The 21,108-nt window shown below is 38.5% G+C and overlaps 1 protein-coding gene across 1 annotated transcript; it reads left to right on the top strand.

Moving 5' to 3' along the window:
* Window positions 1-19,166: 19,166 nt before the first annotated feature.
* LOC122403463 lies at window positions 19,167-19,646 on the top strand. Its single transcript, XM_043406990.1, has one exon. The coding sequence runs from the start codon at window positions 19,167-19,169 to the stop codon at window positions 19,644-19,646; it is 480 nt and encodes a 159-aa protein (XP_043262925.1).
* Window positions 19,647-21,108: the final 1,462 nt, after the last annotated feature.

Genomic DNA, 21,108 nt, shown 5'->3' with positions numbered 1-21,108 from the left:
GCTGGAAACGTATACTTCTGCACGCGCTGGGATCAGTTCAGCAAAGACGACTACTTGACCCGTTTCGCTAGCAACGCACATGGTGATCTATTTTCCAATGGTGCTCTCATTCGGTCGCGTGTCATCGCTAGTATGTAATTTTATCAATTTCCTTTTACTCACTTCTGTCAAGTGTTACTGGAATAACCCGTATCATCCTCATAGTATTTCAAACAGTGATAAATGGATAAATGGAACTATGAAGGAAAGCAAGAGTTGCTAGTAGCTGTTTAACGAAGCGTCGCATAGTGGGGCAATTGGCATACCAAACTGATAATAAATGGGATTTTTACCATATTTGTCACGTAATTCTAGATCTATTAATCATGTTTACTATTTTTCAAACGTAGAATCCTGCATTTTCATACGCGTCCATTTTGATTTCTTCTTTAGAACTCGAGACTTTGCCTAGCTTCCTAAATTATTTTTTGGTTTCTACAGCAACGAGGTCACGACGAGTATAAAAATGACCAGGGAAAGAGAGCCAACAACATGACAACAACAATTGGTAAGTCGTACTGAAAAATTCATTCTTAAATAATAAAAGTATTATGATTAAACAAATATCAGTTCGATCTGGGCCAGAGAACCATAAACTTTGCAAGCGTGTCTGAGGATCATAAGGTCCTATCGAGAATGCAGCAAGGAAGTACCGTTTAAATCATCGTATCGAAGTTTCATCGATTCTTTTCTCTTCCACAGTCGCGAACTAGCACCAGCGAAAGTCGAGCCGTGGAAGTATGAGAGAAAGAAAACCTAACGGCGCAGGAAGCTGAAGAAACAATTTCGAACAAGTACCACGGGGGAGTTTCGCGGCAGAACTGAAAGCTACCATAAAATATCGAAACCGGGGAGACGACGTTTAAAATGAAAGTGGTCTCGAAGTTGGCCGTGACTCGTTAGAGAGGCTCAGGAGAGGATGAAGACAAGGTGGTCGGAAGTCGAGGGATTCGCGGTTTAAGTGACGGAGAAAAGGAACGCTGACGAGGCTAGTTCCTGGCCATTTATTTCAACCGGGTGAATTTACATAAGGATCGATGTCGCCGGTTCTCGTGCTGTCGTTCCTGCTGGTAACGCCGTTGGCGAAAACCGAGGAAATGATGGATCCGTTAGCGCTGATACGACAGACGCTCAAATATTGGCGCAGAATCTACGAGATGTACCACGAGGAGGTGGCTCTCGGTTATTGCTGGACAGAGTATTTCCTGCGGTCGGAGAACGGCACGAACAATGTGCGGACGTTGCGCTCCTCGGTTCACGATTGGTCGAATTTCGGACCCGTGGAGGACCAATTGCACACGGAGACGCGAGAAGACTGGCTTCATTCGTCGGATAGCCGCCGTGGGCACGCTCGTCGCGAACGTTCCTACGAAATATTGAACCCCGCCGACGGAGACGTGGACGAAATTTCGATAACGAATCATTCTAAGCAAAGATCGCCTACTTCTGAAAATGGGCACAATCCCGAGTCGATCAAACGTCGTAAACGCGAGCTTCGAAGGAACCGTGTGTCGGTATTCGAAGAGAACAGGGAATTATCATCGATTCTTACGCGACTCTTCAACGCGTTCAAAAGTTATTTGAAACTAATGGACCAGAGATATTCGTTGAATGGAACTGCATCGAACAACAGGATGCTTTCTGTCCAAAAAGCAGACAGTTTGAAAACCTCCAAGAAACACGTGCTTAGAAACGTGGACGATCAGGTGTTAGGCATGGAATCCTTTCTTCCAGCTTCATCAAACGCAACGAGAGAAGAAATCTCGACAATTTTTAAGAAGGGAGTAAGAAGACATGAAAAGGAAGTGTTTAATCAAAAGAAAAGTCGCCAGTTTTCAGGTACCAAGACCCCCAAACGATCTTTCCATCCCCTTCCATCTTCATCGAACAAAATGAAGATAATTTCCATCCAAAAGACAGGAAGCTTTGAGGTCAACCCAAAACCCAGAACATGGTACGATTTATTTGGAAGGAACGTAAGCAACCAGGTGACAGATTTTGGAGAGGTTAAGAAATTGTCATCATTACTGTCGTCTGAAGATTTGACGACTTATAAGATGGAAGTTGGAACACACGGTCAGGGGAAAGTTTCTATTCGAAAATCCGTTACTGGAAATAAAGTACAATCGATAAACCGTCAGAAACATGTGTTTCGTCGTCGAGGAAGGGGAAATAACTTCTCAGGCGTAGAGGAACTCGAGGGATCTGTCCACTCTCTTCCATACTTGTTGAACGGGTCCCTTTCAAAGATTTTCAAGATTTCTACGAACTCGACAAGGAATGACAACAGAAGATTCATTCAAAAATCTGCAAGTTCGAGGATCCACGCAAAAACATCTAGAATGGATCAGAAGGAACAAGTGTTAAGGAGAAACACGAGCTACAAAGATGTCGAAAAGTTGTTTACGCTATATCCATCGTCGTCAAACGCATCAAGAGACAACATTTCGACTATTTATGAGAAGAGAGTGGGTGGATACGATCAAGAGAAGGTTTCTGTTCGAAAGTCTGGAGCTCTCGATGAATTAGAATCGACAAATTTTTCTTTCTATTCTCTTCCATCTTTGCTAAACAGAATCCGTTCGAAGAACGGCAACAGGATATTTTCTGTACAAGAGTTGGAAAATTTGAAGGTTTACCTAAACTGTTTCAAGACGAAGTACGAACTGAAACTCCCAAGTTGGTGCAAACAAGCGTTTCGGACAGGTTTCGAAGGTGTTAAGAAATTGTCATCATCCGGAGGAGATATTTCGACAATTTATAAAAAGCAAATGGAAGATCAGGGGAAAGTTTCTTTTCAAAAGCCTGAAGATAGAAGCGAATTGCAATCGATAAACAGAAGACTTTTCACTCAAAAATCTGCAAGTTCGAGGATCCACGCAAGAACATCTAAAATGGATCAGAAGGAACAAGTGTTAAGGAGAAACACGAGCTACAAAGATGTCGAAAAGTTGTTTACGCTATATCCATTGTCATCAAACGCATCAAGAGACAACATTTCGACTATTTATGAGAAGAGAGTGGGTGGACACGATCAAGAGAAGGTTTCTGTTCGAAAGTCTGGAGCTCTCGATGAATTAGAATCGACAAATTTTTCTTTCTATTCTCTTCCATCTTTGCTGAACAGAATCCGTTCGAAGAACGGCAACAGGATATTTTCTGTACAAGAGTTGGAAAATTTGAGGGTTTACCTAAACTGTTTCAAGACGAAGTACGAACTGAAACTCCCAAGTTGGTGCAAACAAGCGTTTCGGACAGGTTTCGAAGGTGTTAAGAAATTGTCATCATCCGGAGGAGATATTTCGACAATTTCTAAAAAGCAAATGGAAGATCAGGGGAAAGTTTCTGTTCAAAAGCTTGAAGATAGAAACGAATTGCAATCGATAAACGGAAGACTTTTCACTCAAAAATCTGCAAGTTCGAGGATCCACGCAAAAACATCTAGAATGGATCAGAAGGAACAAGTGTTAAGGAGAAACACGAGCTACAAAGATGTCGAAAAGTTGTTTACGCTATATCCATCATCGTCAAACGCATCAAGAGACAACATTTCGACTATTTATGAGAAGAGAGTGGGTGGACACGATCAAGAGAAGGTTTCTATTCGAAAGTCTGGAGCTCTCGATGAATTGGAATCGACAAATTTTTCTTTCTATTCTCTTCCATCTTTGCTGAACAGAATCCGTTCGAAGAACGGCAGCAGGATATTTTCTGTACAAGAGTTGGAAAATTTGAGGGTTTACCTAAACTGTTTCAAGACGAAGTACGAACTGAAACTCCCAAGTTGGTGCAAACAAGCGTTTCGGACAGGTTTCGAAGGTGTTAAGAAATTGTCATCATCCGGAGGAGATATTTCGACAATTTCTAAAAAGCAAATGGAAGATCAGGGGAAAGTTTCTGTTCAAAAGCTTGAAGATAGAAACGAATTGCAATCGATAAACAGAAGACTTTTCACTCAAAAATCTGCAAGTTCGAGGATCCACGCAAAAACATCTAGAATGGATCAGAAGGAACAAGTGTTAAGGAGAAACACGAGCTACAAAGATGTCGAAAAGTTGTTTACGCTATATCCATCGTCGTCAAACGCATCAAGAGACAACATTTCGACTATTTATGAGAAGAGAGTGGGTGGATACGATCAAGAGAAGGTTTCTGTTCGAAAGTCTGGAGCTCTCGATGAATTAGAATCGACAAATTTTTCTTTCTATTCTCTTCCATCTTTGCTAAACAGAATCCGTTCGAAGAACGGCAACAGGATATTTTCTGTACAAGAGTTGGAAAATTTGAAGGTTTACCTAAACTGTTTCAAGACGAAGTACGAACTGAAACTCCCAAGTTGGTGCAAACAAGCGTTTCGGACAGGTTTCGAAGGTGTTAAGAAATTGTCATCATCCGGAGGAGATATTTCGACAATTTATAAAAAGCAAATGGAAGATCAGGGGAAAGTTTCTTTTCAAAAGCCTGAAGATAGAAGCGAATTGCAATCGATAAACAGAAGACTTTTCACTCAAAAATCTGCAAGTTCGAGGATCCACGCAAGAACATCTAAAATGGATCAGAAGGAACAAGTGTTAAGGAGAAACACGAGCTACAAAGATGTCGAAAAGTTGTTTACGCTATATCCATTGTCATCAAACGCATCAAGAGACAACATTTCGACTATTTATGAGAAGAAAGTGGGTGGACACGATCAAGAGAAGGTTTCTGTTCGAAAGTCTGGAGCTCTCGATGAATTAGAATCGACAAATTTTTCTTTCTATTCTCTTCCATCTTTGCTGAACAGAATTCGTTCGAAGAACGGCAACAGGATATTTTCTGTACAAGAGTTGGAAAATTTGAAGGTTTACCTAAACTGTTTCAAGACGAAGTACGAACTGAAACTCCCAAGTTGGGGCAAACAAGCGTTTCGGACAGGTTTCGAAGGTGTTAAGAAATTGTCATCATCCGGAGGAGATATTTCGACAATTTATAAAAAGCAAATGGAAGATCAGGGGAAAGTTTCTGTTCAAAAGCCTGAAGATAGAAGCGAATTGCAATCGATAAACGGAAGACTTTTCACTCAAAAATCTGCAAGTTCGAGGATCCACGCAAAAACATCTAGAATGGATCAGAAGGAACAAGTGTTAAGGAGAAACACGAGCTACAAAGATGTCGAAAAGTTGTTTACGCTATATCCATCATCGTCAAACGCATCAAGAGACAACATTTCGACTATTTATGAGAAGAAAGTGGGTGGACACGATCAAGAGAAGGTTTCTGTTCGAAAGTCTGGAGCTCTCGATGAATTAGAATCGACAAATTTTTCTTTCTATTCTCTTCCATCTTTGCTGAACAGAATCCGTTCGAAGAACGGCAACAGGATATTTTCTGTACAAGAGTTGGAAAATTTGAGGGTTTACCTAAACTGTTTCAAGACGAAGTACGAACTGAAACTCCCAAGTTGGTGCAAACAAGCGTTTCGGACAGGTTTCGAAGGTGTTAAGAAATTGTCATCATCCGGAGGAGATATTTCGACAATTTATGAAAAGCAAATGGAAGATCAGGGGAAAGTTTCTTTTCAAAAGCCTGAAGATAGAAGCGAATTGCAATCGATAAACAGAAGACTTTTCACTAAAAAATCTGCAAGTTCGAGGATCCACGCAAAAACATCTAGAATGGATCAGAAGGAACAAGTGTTAAGGAGAAACACGAGCTACAAAGATGTCGAAAAGTTGTTTACGCTATATCCATCATCGTCAAACGCATCAAGAGACAACATTTCGACTATTTATGAGAAGAGAGTGGGTGGACACGATCAAGAGAAGGTTTCTGTTCGAAAGTCTGGAGCTCTCGATGAATTAGAATCGACAAATTTTTCTTTCTATTCTCTTCCATCTTTGCTGAACAGAATCCGTTCGAAGAACGGCAGCAGGATATTTTCTGTACAAGAGTTGGAAAATTTGAGGGTTTACCTAAACTGTTTCAAGACGAAGTACGAACTGAAACTCCCAAGTTGGTGCAAACAATGGTTTCGGACAGGTTTCGAAGGTGTTAAGAAATTGTCATCATCCGGAGGAGATATTTCGACAATTTATGAAAAGCAAATGGAAGATCAGGGGAAAGTTTCTGTTCAAAAGCCTGAAGATAGAAGCGAATTGCAATCGATAAACCATCGCAAACACATGCATCCTCATCGAAGAGAAAGAAGACGCCAGTTTTCAGGCTTTTTCCGTGTCAATGGGCCTTTCTCTCTTCTTCCATCGTTGCCAAACGATGACAACGAAGAACTTTTGGAGATCTATCCTAAAAACATGAGAACGTGGCACGATCTAATATCGATAGACCCCCATAAACGCGCGTTTCGATGCTTTAGCGATCTTTCAAAGGACAATAACGTTGCGGGATTGTCTTCCCTACCATCGTCGTTGAAAGTCTTCATCCTCAAGGGTAGCTCGACGCCCTCGAAGGGCGGAAAGATCCTCGAAATCCCATTCGATTCGGAACTTAAGGGAAACAGAGCAGAAAGCGATCGGGAACTTGGCGGGAATTCGAAGGGCCTCGAAGTGAATGCGAGTCGTAAAGTTTTATTCGTTTTGAGAAGCCAAAATTTGCTCGACGACCGTTTGCTTTCTCTTCGTTCGCGATTTAAGGATGGTACGATTAAAAATTTCGATATTACAAAAAATCCTCGTTGCGAGAAGAAGTTGAGTCCTCAGTTCCAAAAAGCGGAACAACGTTCGATAAAAAGGAATTACCAACATATACGTCCGAAACGCGATACAAATAATCGGACAAAAAGAAAATTACCTTCCGCCGCTGTGACGTCTTTCAACAAAACCGGTGGATTTCTTGCGTGGTCGGTGTACACAACGCCAAAGAGCACCGCGCGGAGAACATTTCGCTCCAGAAACAATGGAAGAAGAGCTTGGAAGGCGGAAAACAACGCTGGGCACGCGTCTCGGCCGGAAATCGTTGGCCCCGTCTATGAACCTCTAGCAAAGTCGTTCCATTCGAAGTATTACGAGAATATATCTCGAAGAAGCACGCATCGATCGTCCATATTTATAGATACCCAGATCAAAAACGTCCTATCGCCATTTACAAGCAATCGCTGGACGTTTCGTCCGTTAAAAAACTATGTGTACCTGAAAGTTTCAATAGAAAACCCAAAACAAGGCAATTCTAAGCAATTATCGACCAGGAACGATAACGATTATCAAGAAATGGAACTGCATTTACCTCTGGAAAAGTCAGAAACAGGAAGAAAGGAACCCACTCGGGATCCCTTAGAACGACCCTCGTTACTTCCTGTCAGCTACCAACGATTTATGGGGGATTATGGGAACCCAACGAGCGGAACAAGTCGGAATTCGAGACCAAGTCGATCGTCGGGAGCCAAAGATCAAGGTCGACGATCCTCGAATAACGTCGTCGAAGCACGTGGACTCGATAGGGCGATGGCCACGCTATTCAATCTTCGCGCGGCATTTATGGTGTTTTTAAGGAACCTTGGATTTTTCGTTCAAGTCGGTAGACAAATTATAGACTACGTGGAATCTAACGCGGCGCTTGCCTGCACCAAAGATTATTTGTGGAGCAAAGCTGTTCAATGGATAGATTCTTAAGCTAACAAGAAACGCTACCAAAACGTTCAAAATGGATTTCGTTTTTTATGAAATACATTGTTAATCCTTTGCACTCCGAATTATATTTAAATCTTGTTACCAGCTGCTCCCCAATGCTTTTAAGTGTTTCGTTTGAAATTTACGTTGATTAAAAAATATTGTATTTTGTCATTTTCAAGTGTATATCTCTTTGGTTTGTTTCGGACTGTTATAACTGCTTTATTATACGAAAGTTTAATTTACAACGAGGCAACGCGAACCAAGGAACAGATCAGACAGACGAAAGAAAAGAAAATGTGCCCTGTGTATCGTTTATTCTAACAAAGATTAATGTTGAAGATAGACAGCAATAGATATCGTTTGCTAGAGGACTTGTCAGTAAGGCTAAGACTGAGATATTTCTGAAATTTCTGGGTTGGTCGAGCGCTTGTGAGAGCGCGAGCCCTCTGGCGGCGAATTATATTTAAATCTTGTTACCAGCTGCTCCCCAATGCTTTTAAGTGTTTCATTTGAAATTTACGTTAATTAAAAAATATTGTATTTTGTTATTTTTAAGTGTATGTCTCTTTGGTTTGGAGTGGGACTCGACAAAGGAGTTCCTGAAATAAAAACTGACGTCGAGTAGCATTCGACATAAGAGTGCAGAGGGTTAAGGGAAGATTCTGGTTTGGATTTCTTATTCTATTTTTACTTTTTGCGCCCTTTATGTGTGTAGAATATGCCAGCAAATAACTTAGGTCAGTATAAGAAATTATTGTTTATTTCGTTTATTTTTTTTGGGACATTTAACCGCTAACCCTTTCAGGATGTAACTTTAATTCATATATCAAATTTTAGTAATTGTATGATCTGTAAATAGTGATATTTTGTATTATGTATAACTAAATGATACATAAAATATTATTACAGTATGCATAAATATGTTTATAGATAGTAAACTTTATATGTGAAAAAAGACTAATATAATGTATGTTCTATTAATAATTATAGTCTAGTATGTACTTACAATTATTAGTGAAACAGTATTCTAAATAAACTAATATATTAATAAATGTTTAATTTTTCTGTAAATTCGCATAATTTTACTCACTTCGCTATCAGACAATATATTAGCCAATAATTAAAAACGTTATCATAAATTTTGTACAACTTAAAAAACTATAGAAAAGATACTACGTTCAAAACTAATCACAAAGTTTTGACAATTTAGAAAATTTTAATTCGTTAACAAAATTTGAAAACATTTTTTCTAGACGCGCATAGAACAAGGTATAGGATGATACTTGCATTTTTTATTCGTCGACTTTGATACAAAGTCATCAAATTATATTTGAATGTGAGATATGAATAATATAAAAATCAATCATCATATATTCAATAATCGTCATTTATAAATCAAAGATTTTTTTATTTTTTTATTTATATTATGAGCATTACTCTACGATATATTTTCATGTCATAATAATCGCGGAGTACAAAAAGACCCTAGCCTGAACTACAAAATAAAACAATGTACATATGTTCCTATTCACGGGTATAAAAAATACCCACGGTCGCTATACTCGCCAAAAGTACAACGTATACAACCGGACACCCGTGTTGATTCGGACCTTTCGTCCTACAACATGATTGGGTGCCAGAGGAACGAAAATAACATGCGGCTCACCAATGATGAAGTAGTACCCCTGCGACGAGTCCATGACGATGATACTGCCCAACGAAATTCATCAGCAAAGTCATCTGCATGGTCCTGCTGGTTTTCAGGATGTAGGGATGAGATTCGCAAACTGTAAAGAAAAAGAAAATAATTATAATCTACCCTAAAAATTATAGATATTTCGTAATTTAATATAAAAGATACTACGTTCAAAACTAATCACAGAGTTTACAATTTAAAAGATTTTAATTCGTTAACAAAATTTGAAAATATTATTTTTTCTAGACGCGCATAGAATAAGGTAGGATGATACTTACATTTTTTATTCGTAGACTTTTGCTCAATACATATGTCTCTTCAATGATGCACTGACTCTACACCGGTAACGTAGTAATTTGAATTGTTAAAGGAAAAATAAAAAAAAATATTAAACTAACGCGACTGAAAATCGACATCGGCGAACAAATGACTCTACCAGTCGCGAATTGTAAAAGAGAGCCCCGATGCTCTGGAAGAAATTTACAGGCGTGCAATATACGTACACACTGACTCGACCTTCGCGCGTGCCTAAAGTATAAACGAAACTCTACCAAGTCACTGCGGTTCGAAAAACAATAAACTATACTACGCAACAAGCACTGATTCTACCCACCGCATTGCGCGCGGTTATCAAAATTTCTGAAAAAAAAAACTGGGGTTAGAAATAAGAAATAATTAAGTAATCACACAAACCTGTCTATTTATCGATCTAGTATTAAATTTAATCGATAAAGAACAAAAATATATAAGCATATATAGGTACATACTCGTTTGTTACAACGAAGTCGACTTTGCCAATATACAGTTTCGAATTGAATGACGAACAAATATGGCGTCGATTGCATGCCGGTGGCGTCACTTCCAGTCGAATTGAAACAACCAAAGTCTATAACAGCGAGAAAACACAAATTACGATCCAATGCGTTAAAATAAATGTACCTACGACTTAATTAAATATCGACCGAATACGAAATATGGTCTATGAGTTGGTAATTTCGTTTCGAGATATCATAATTGACGACAATTAAACATGGAAGAAAAGTCGCGAAACATATCGTACATTTTTCGCGGGTCCGATTGAACGTATAATAGAAACGAGTTCGTATTAAACAAAACACAGTGACGGAGTGTAGCAATAGCGATTAGAAATATTTAGATGACAATAATTAAAGCGTACGTATCTCATTAGACGCGAAGCCTGTCAATGTATCCCATCACACCAGTTTCCACAGCACGAATGACGAACGCAGAGAGTAGCCGTCAACCGACGCGAATTAATAGGTGGCGGTGGGGTGAGGTTCCAACGTTTCGATTTTCGATCTGCATTTACAAAGGAAAGGTTAAACCTTATATCTCGAATAACTGAAACTAAATAAAGTAAATATATAAAATAAATAAAATAAATACAAAAAGATATCAAACAAACAATTAATTAATAATTTATTACCTTTATTCTCCTGTGACGTCATAATGCGAAGCAGCCAATCAGTGGCGCTGCTTGAACATTGAATATCGATTTGTTACGGGATGCATAAGTAACTAGATCGATTGTAATATATTAATTCTAATCATAGAAACGTAGATAACTCGGTTAATCGAAATATGTAACTAATAAAATGTGATTATATTGATTTTTAAACGAAATTTTAATCAATGCTTACATATAAATTTAATGAATGCAACAACAACAGACAAATAATATTTATAGAATACAAACAACATTTATTTTTCTAAATATTTCACTATATACTAAATCACATATCACTAAATATTTCACTAAATACATAGCTATTTTCAAACGGAACGGTTCCACCGTTTCGCAAGTGATCAAAAACTGCAACACTTATGAAATAGGGGGTTTCGTTAGCTACCACTGTTCGATAAATGTACCAATCCACTGACCTTGCGAAGATACGAGTACACAATATTTAATTCAATATTATGGTAACAAATATTGGCCGATTTATATCGTGTTTAGTCTCATTTTAATTAGAAAAATCTTCCCCACATGATAGTAAAATTTTTATTAAAAAAAAGTAAAAAATAAAAAACTTTCTTCTTGTACAGTAGTGTGGTCGTACTGACAGGAACATTTAAACTAAGATGACGAAGGCAATAAAGATTTTTAAAGAAAGCCGCTACGTCTCCGGTTACACTTCGCCTCACTGGTTCAAGGGGGATCCCCCTAGTGGTGGGGATAAAAATGTATCATTTATGGAACAGCTCTTGAGGACATTTATCGAGTCTTCACTGTACTATCCTAGTCTATTATTCGTCTGTACCTACATCTCGTGTATTCTACAGGATTTTTAAAAAATAATTTTATTCTTACCATTGGTAGTATTCCTACGCGAGGGTCAGTAATCCGATACGCTTGCAGTTTTTTTAAGTCTGTGTTTACGTTCTCGGCCGCTGGCCGCTCGAATTCACCTTGCAGTTGGGTTCACGAATCCTTGTCCGTGTGACACGAACAAGTATTGCTTTACTCGTCTTCACTATGCATTGTCTGTGCTCTTAATCCGTGTGTTACGTAAAAAAATATTGCGTGTACGTCTACTGCAAACTTCGTCTATGCCTGGACCAGACTCCTTACCACAACTGTGTCAAGTTCAATGTTATCGACATCGCGCCAAAAGAAGATTGGTACGTAATCTAGTGAGAATTAAAACAAATATCTTTAGAAAATTTAGTATAAACATAACAAACTTTTATATGAGAAACTTCGTAAAATTTACGTTGAAAGTTAATATTTATACATTATATGTTTCTATGATTTGAATTAATATATTACAATCGATTTAGTTACTTATGCATCCCGTAACAAATCGATATTCAATGTTCAAGCAGAGCCACTGATTGGCTGCTTCGCATTATGACGTCACAGGAGTGTAAAGACAATAAATTATTAATTAATTGTTTGTTTGATATCTTTTTGTATTTATTTTATTAATTTTATATATTTAATTTATTTAGTTTCAGTTATTCGAGATATAAGGTTTAACCTTTCCTTTGTAAATACAGATCGAAAATCGAAACGTTGAAACCTCACCCCACCGCCACCTATTAATTCGCGTCGGTTAACGGTTACTCTCTGCGTTCGTCATTCGTGCTGTGGAAACTGGTGTGATGGGATACATTGACAGTCTTCGCGTCTAATGAGATACGTACGTTTTAATTATTGTCATCTAAATATTTCTAATCGCTATTGCTACACTCCGTCACTGTGTTTTGTTTAATATGAACTCGTTTCTATTATACGTTCAATCGGACCCGCGAAAAATGTACGATATGTTTCGCGACTTTTCTTCCATGTTTAATTGTCGCCAATTATGATATCTCGAAACGAAATTACCAACTCATAAACCATATTTCGTATTCGGTCGATATTTAATTAAGTCGTAGGTACATTTATTTTAACGCATTGGATCGTAATTTGTGTTTTCTTGCTGTTATAGACTTTGGTTGTTTCAATTCGACTGGAAGTGACGCCACCGGCATGCAATCGACGCCATATTTGTTCGTCATTCAATTCGAAACTGTATATTGGCAAAGTCGACTTCGTTGTAACAAACGAGTATGTACCTATATATGCTTATATATTTTTGTTCTTTATCGATTAAATTTAATACTAGATCGATAAATAGACAGGTCTGTGTGATTACTTAATTATTTCTTATTTCTAACCCCAGTTTTTTTTTTCAGAAATTTTGATAACCACGCGCAATGCGGTGGGTAGAATCAGTGCTTGTTGCGTAGTATAGTTTATTGTTTTTCGAACCGCAGTGACTTGGTAGACTTTCGTTTATACTTTAGGCACGCGCGAAGGTCGAGTCAGTGTGTACGTATATTGCACGCCTGTAAATTTCTTCCAGAGCATCGGAGCTCTCTTTTACAATTCGCGACTGGTAGAGTCACTTGTTCGCTGATGTCGATTTTCAGTCGCGTTAGTTTAATATTTTTTTTTTATTTTTCCGTTAAGAATTCAAATTACTACGTTACCGGTGTAGAGTCAGTGCATCATTGAAGAGACATATGTATTGAGCAAAAGTCTACGAATAAAAAATGTAAGTATCATCCTACCTTATTCTATGCGCGTCTAAAAAAAATAATGTTTTCAAATTTTGTTAACGAATTAAAATTTTTTAAATTGTCAAAACTTTGTGATTAGTTTTGAACGTAGTATCTTTTATATTAAATTACGAAATATCTATAATTTTTACGGTAGATTATAATTATTTTCTTTTTCTTTACAGTTTGTGAATCTCATCCCTACATCCTGAAAACCAGCAGGACCATGCAGATGACTTTGCTGATGAATTTCGTTGGGCAGAATCATCGTCATGGACTCGTCGCAGGTGTACTACTTCATCATTGGTGAGTCGCATGTTATTTTCGTTCCTCTGGCACCCAATCATGTTGTAGGACGAAAGGTCCGAATCAACACGGGTGTCCGGTTGTATACGTTGTACTTTTGGCGAGTATAGCGACCCTGGGTATTTTTTATACCCGTGAATAGGAACATATGTACATTGTTTTATTTTGTAGTTCAGGCTAGGGTCTTTTTGTACTCCGCGATTATTATGACATGAAAATATATCATTGAGTAATGCTATTAGCGTTGCGAAATACGAATTATTCGCTTATTATTGTTTCATTATCTAGCTAAAGATACAAATAATTTCCAGAGTAGAGTTGCGTATAAACATTAATCTCGATTTGACGTAGCGTTGCGAAATACAAATAATCGCGTTGCAAATTGCAAATAACATGGATTTCATCGGGATTGTTTTTAGTGTTGCGATTATTTTTTCGCGTTTTCTTTTCAGGGTAGTAGCCAGGAAGTAGTAGGAATCACGAAGCAGCTAAATTGGATGCATTAGCTGTGATTCCCCGTAGCCTAAAACTGACTACTAAATTTTCGAACGCATCCATCTGACGTTAGATGTCCCTTGAGGAGGATAATCGACCATTTGCCACAACAGGGTACAGTTAACGGAACGATAACGCGAGTGTCGTCGACAATTCGAGATTACAATTAAGAGCGGCAATCGATCCCCAGAAACAGGTGTCCGTCGTAGTCGATAGCATTGCGAATGAATTTTTGATGCCACCTGTTGCAGTTAACTCCCTCTTTCTCACTCTCTCTCTCTCTCTGTGAACGTAATTTTTTGTATTTATTACACTATGAACCCCCTACGAGCAATGTGCATGTCAATATACAGAAAATTAGAACATCTGAGAAACGCTAACAAAGAGAATTTGCATTAGTAGGGTCACCATATTTATTCAAACCTCTTCTTGTAATTATAGAGCAAATATAGAGAGAAATTATTTCAAAATTCGTTCAATGCTCAATTTAATTTTTGAATTGCTATATACAGGGTGTTCAACCACCCCTGGGAAAAATTTTAATGGGAGATTCTAGAGGCCAAAATAAGACAAAAATCAAGAATATCAATTTGTTGATTGAGGCTTCGTTAAAAAGTTATTAACAATTAAATTTAAAAATTTCAAATCGTTCTGGAAAAATTATATTCGGTTGCGGGGGTCAATTATAATAATTTTGGATGAATAGACATATCCCCAAAATCTTTCGCATTTTCGAGAAAAAAATTCGAGAAATGAAACTTTATGACAAAATTAACAAATTACAAATCGTTCTGGAAAAATTATTTTCAGTTGCAAGGGTCAATTACAATTATTTTTGGTCAATAGACATACCCTCGAAATCCTATCCACTTTCGAGGAAAAAATTCCTTACCGAAAATATAATTTGAGGCCTGAAATGGTCCCCCAAAATTTCATGTGAATCTTTGAAACGTCATAACTTCTGAACGGATTGGAGGATTTTAATGTTTAAAAAAGGAAACAACGCGTATTTTAGTGGAGAATATGTACAAATTGCAAAAATATTCGAAAACTTGTTCCTTGACTCCGCAAAATGAGAAAAACCTCATACAAATGGTCCAATATTCAAACAGCCATAACTCCTACAATAGTAATAATATTTCATTGAAATTTGGGGGAGGACTAGAGTTCGTGGATACCTACAAAAAAGTATTAAACAACTTTCCTATACAGCGCCAACCAAATTTATTAATAATAAAAAACGAATTTTTAAGAAAAATCTTTGGTGCCTCAATTTGTCTACGAAAAAAAAATTTCAAATCGTTCTGTAAAAATTATTTTCGATTGAGGGGGTGAATTACAATCATTTTTTGTGAATAGACATATCCCAGAAATCCTACGCATTTTCGAGAAAAAAATTCATAAACGAAAATATAGTGTATGGCTAGAAATGTCCCCTGGAAATTTCATGTGAATCTTTAAAATGTCATAACTTTTGAACGGATTGGGAGATTTTAATGTTTCAAACGGCAAACAACGCGCGTTTTAGTGGAGAATAAGTAGAAATTACGACAATATTGAAAAAGTCGTTCCTTGATCCTGTAAAGTGAGGAAAACCCCATAAAAATGGTCCAATTTTCAAACAGCCATAACTCCTACAATAGTAATAATATTTCATTGAAATTTGGGGGAGGACTAGAGTTCGTGGATACCTACAAAAAAGTATTAAACAACTTTCCTATACAGCGCCAACCAAATTTATTAAAAATAAAAAACGAATTTTTAAGAAAAATCTTTGGTGCCTCAATTTGTCTACGAAAAAAAAATTTCAAATCGTTCTGTAAAAATTATTTTCGATTGAGGGGGTGAATTACAATCATTTTTTGTGAATAGACATATCCCAGAAATCCTACGCATTTTCGAGAAAAAAATTCATAAACGAAAATATAGTGTATGGCTAGAAATGTCCCCTGGAAATTTCATGTGAATCTTTAAAATGTCATAACTTTTGAACGGATTGGGAGATTTTAATGTTTCAAACGGCAAACAACGCGCGTTTTAGTGGAGAATAAGTAGAAATTACGACAATATTGAAAAAGTCGTTCCTTGATCCTGTAAAGTGAGGAAAACCCCATAAAAATGGTCCAATTTTCAAATAGCCATAATTCCTACAATAGCGACGATATTTCAATGAAACTTTTTTCTGATGTAGAGCTCATTGGTGACTACAAAAAAGTATTAGACAACTTTTCTATAGAGCGTCAAACAATATTACTAAAAATCAAAAACGAGTTTTTAAGAAAAATCGAAGGAGGTGCCTAAATTCGGCGAAAAAAAAAATTCAAATTATTCTGAAAAAATTACTTACATTTGCGGGGATCAATTACAATTATTTTTGGTGAATAGATATACCCTCGAAATCCCATTCACTTTCGAGAAAAAAATTCGAGAAGGTATGAAATTTTTCGACAAAATTGACTAATTTCAAATCGTTCTGAAAAAATTATTTTCAGTTGCAGGGGTTAATTACAATTATTTTTGGTGAATAGACATACCCCCGAAATCTTATGCATTTTCGAGAAAAAAATTCCTTACCGAATATATAATGACTGACCATGAATGAATGATTCCCCTGAAATTTCACGTGTTTCAAATTATTCTGAAAAAATTATGTTCGTATGCGGGGGTTAATTATAATCATTTTTGGTGAATTTACAAACCCCCGAAATCCTACTCATTTTCGAGAAAAAAATTCAGGAACGTGGACAAATTTTTTAGCGAAATTAAAAAATTTACAATCCTTCTAAAAAAATTGTTTTTAGTTGCGGGTGTCAATTACAATCATTTTAGGTGAATAGACATACCCCCAAAATCCTACGCATTTTCGAGAAAAAAATTCGATTAAATGGACAAATTTTCCAGCAAAAAAAATTTCAAATCGTTCTAAAAAAATTATTTTCGGTTGAGGGAGTCAATTACAATAATTTTTGGTTAATAGACATACCCCAGAAATTTTATGTACTCTCGAGAAAAAAATTCTTTACCGAAAATATACTGTGTGGCCGGAAATGTTTCTATAACTTTTTAACGAAACCTCAATCAACAAATTAGTATCTTGAATTTTCGTCTTATTTTGGCCTCTAGAACCTCCCATTAAAATTTTCCCCATTAAAATACATAATAATTCATTTAGCTTTAACAAAATGGTCACACTGCCAAAAAATTTATGTTTTACATGTTTTTATGATGCATACCACTCGAGACATGGTAAAAAATAATTAAGAAAAGAAGCAAATTTAGAAACAAAAATAAAAGAACAAATTCAAAAAAGGAAAAAAATGTTTTTACTTCGTGTAAGATTCAAAACCGGAACACTTTGGGGTATAAATCTATTACCATTCACCATCATTGTTAATTCATTAACAATTCATTGTAATTACTTGAAGAAACTACATATACATATACAAAACTACGAAAATTCAATATTAACTATTTTTGTAAATAACGAATATTAGAAAAGAAGCTTGCATATGTGTCTGCTTATTTTTGCTATAGAATTGTTAGAAAATGTTTAAATAAAATTGTTGATCCCACAAATGCGATCTCTCCTTGTAAATATAAATTACACATGAGAATTGAAAGTAAAAACTAGTTACATTTAATAGTCAAAAAACTAAAATGTCGTCCTATTACAAAAATGACGAATACTTTCAAAGAAATTTATAAATAATAGTCGACGCAGAGAAGAAGAGATTCCCTTTAAAAAATACATAAAACGCTTGTTTCAATTAAAAATCTTCGTTCCGACAAGAATCGACGTTCATTCACAAGTTGGTAACTGAAATCAGGAAGGAATTTATTCATGAACCCGGTACTACAAAAAGAGTTTGTCCTTTACATCGAGACAGTCAAGAAACAATTCAACCAGGAGCACCGAACGACCGATACCGTGCAACTAACGAGATGCAACAATTCCAGAGCAATTACCGTCGAAAAGGATAATTATTTCCAGACAAAAGGTACGCCGTAGTGCTCTCGATAAAAAGGAAAAGCGATTTTCCAAAGGGGTCGATGGAAAAAGAGCAGCCAGAAGAGAACTGAATCCTCGCCGCGGGTATCTATACTATTATATAAAGAGAGAGCCGATTTTTATGTTCGCGCAAAACTCAAGACCTATCGAACCGATCTTCCTCAAATTTTGACACGTTATTCCTGCATACTCTAAGACGGACATAGGCTATGTAGCATGTCTCAGAAGCGCGTTATTAACATGTAATTTATATGCAAAGATTTCATGTGTACGACTGTTTGGCAGACCACGTGACCCCTGTATACGACAGTCTACTTGTGCGCGCATGCGCGTATTCGGCCCGCGCGATACCTCGCCCGTAGCAGTACTGCGATGTTACCGCCAGGTGGCGAAGCTTCTCGAGCGCTTTCTCGCGAGAGAATTGCACTATCGCGGTTATATATGTCAGGACGATCGTCTGGTCATAAATTGCTTTTGCACAAGGTCGGGCGAAGCCGTGACGGGGCATGCTAGTAAGGTATATACTCCTTGGCTATTTATAACTCATATCTGTCTGAAATAACATAACCATCATCTAAATTTTATTCATTCGTATCAGCCTGTATTACTTATGGCTTCAAAACACTATTGTCGTGTTATATAGCATAGATCTTAAATCATAAATAAATATACAGGGTGTTCGGCCACCTCTAGTCTTTCTCGTCGGAGAAGATCCATCGACAGTACTAATTTCTGTCTTTAACACATTTAGTATATACTATGTTTTCGGATCCTTCTTTCTAACTCATTCCATATATGTTCATATGCGATCGAGAATTATATCTCCGTGTTTAACCTGGGTTAGGTCTGGGTTAGGTCTGGGGTGAGACCGCCAGAGGAAAGGAGGCAAGCGGTCGAGGAGACGAGGCGCCATGCCCAACGGACCGTTGTATTTATGTGGTTCCAGCAAATGATTCCGGCTGGAGCCACGCAACGGTCCGTTGGTGCAGTCCTGCCACATTGGCAAGAGTGGCAGGATAAACCGGGTAGGCTGTCCTACAGGATGACACAGGTACTCACCGGGCATGGTTGCTTTGATGAGTACCTGTGTCGAATCGGGAAGGAGGCGACGGCGGTGTGCCACCATTGTGGAGGACCCCAGGACACGGCGCAGCACACGCTGGAAGTCTGCCCAGCGTGGGTAGATGAGCGCCGTGTTCTGGAGCAGGAAGTGGGAAGAAATCTCTCGCTGGCTACCATAGTGGGAAAGATGGTGGCCAGCGAGAAAACCTGGCAAGTGGTGGCCTCCTTCTGTGAAGTTGTTATGTCACAGAAGGAGGCCGCCGAGCGGGAGCGCGAGCGGACCGCGCATCCCGCTCGGAGAGGGAGGGCTCGGAGAGGGGCCAGAGCGAGGCATCCTTCGCCTCCTGGCCCCCTCCGACGCCCTTGAGGTCTAGTGGGACCTCCAGAAGTGGGGCGGCCCGCCAGCACTCTCCTCCGACCACCACGTCGGTGGTCAGGAGATTGGCAGGCCGCCCCTGGGGGTTGCAGGTGCTCGGTGCAAGGGGCCCGAGCACCGAAGGCAGCCCCGGGGCTGCGGGCGTCGGGTGACCTGGCGTCCGTGGCGGAGAAATCAGGGGGGGAAGGACATGTCGTCCTTCCCCCCGGGATGAGCCTCGACAGGCAAGGCAAGGCGGGGGACTCTGTGATGTCTCACTAGAGTTCCCGGTCCCTCGCCGCAGCGCCGGAGGACGGTCACCGTGGGGTTTTAGCCGGTAAGAGTCCGGCACTACCCCGAGGCCCCCCCTACTTAGGGCCACGGGGTGTCCCTGAGGATTTCCCCACGTACAAAAAAAAAAAACTGTCCGGGTTAGGTCTGGGTTAGGTCTGGGTTAGGTCTGGGTTAGGTCTGGGTTAGGTCTGGTTAGGTCTGGGTTATGTCTGGGTTAGGTCTGGGTTATGTCTGGGTTAGGTCTGGGTTAGATTATTTGGGTTAGGTCTGGGTTAGGTCTACTTGCGCGCGCATGCGCATATTCGGCCCGCACGATACTTCGCCCGTAGCAGTACTGCGATGTTACCGCCAGGTGGCGAAGCTTCTCGAGCGCTTTCTCGCGAGAGAATTGCACTATCGCGGTTATATATGTCAGGACGATCGTCTGGTCATAAATTGCTTTTGCACAAGGTAGGGCGAAGCCGTGACGGGGCATGCTATAATAAGTAAATACTCGAAACGGATTCATTTGGTTCGTTAAATTCGACGATTCGATGTCTACTGGTGAACAGTCGCTGAGACGATGGACAGATGCTCGCGAAAGGATTAAAAGTCGTGAATGGACTCGCGTGGATAGCACGGAGGAGATCAAACAGAAAGGGAGACGAGGCATCAAAGGGACAAGGAGCACGATGAAAAGCGGAATGATAGGGGCAAAGAAATAGGAACGATCATTTATGTAGGCGGTAGGAACTCGCGTGAAACGAGGACCGCACCGCTTATATTCTCGGTCGACTTGTTGACATTGTCTTCGTATGGAAGGAACCGAAGTGAGATGTTGATTAAACGCTGTCCTCTATGTATGCGATGCCCTCTTCGTTCGTTTTTGCAATCACCCTTGATCTTAGATCTTTGTTTACACGACCGCGTTTATACAAGGCGCGCACAATCATCCAAACGATGATGAACTTCCGGGATTTTGGACAAATTCTGCGCCCCTATGATCTCATGAAAACACGAGAAATCAGTTAACTATATTAATATTAATTCTTGAGGGGATTGGCACAAAGTTGTCAAAAAAGATTTTTATTATATTAGTGTATCTTCTCATTCAAAACAATAGATAGATAGTGTATTAATAAATAAAATAAATATTTATTAATATATAAATATTAAAATGATTATTAATAAATTATGAATT

This window comes from Colletes gigas, unplaced genomic scaffold (assembly GCF_013123115.1).
Source record: "Colletes gigas isolate AHSC1104 unplaced genomic scaffold, ASM1312311v1 Colletes_gigas_Sc00054, whole genome shotgun sequence".
Taxonomy (NCBI): domain Eukaryota; kingdom Metazoa; phylum Arthropoda; class Insecta; order Hymenoptera; family Colletidae; genus Colletes; species Colletes gigas.
The sequence above is the reverse complement of the archived record's forward strand: the minus strand, read 5'-3'. Positions and strand labels throughout refer to the sequence as shown.

What these genes read in the sequence shown, in the direction of transcription:
- LOC122403463 (XM_043406990.1), top strand. Translation starts at nt 19,167, where the DNA reads ATGATTCCGGCTGGAGCCACGCAACGGTCCGTTGGTGCAGTCCTGCCA.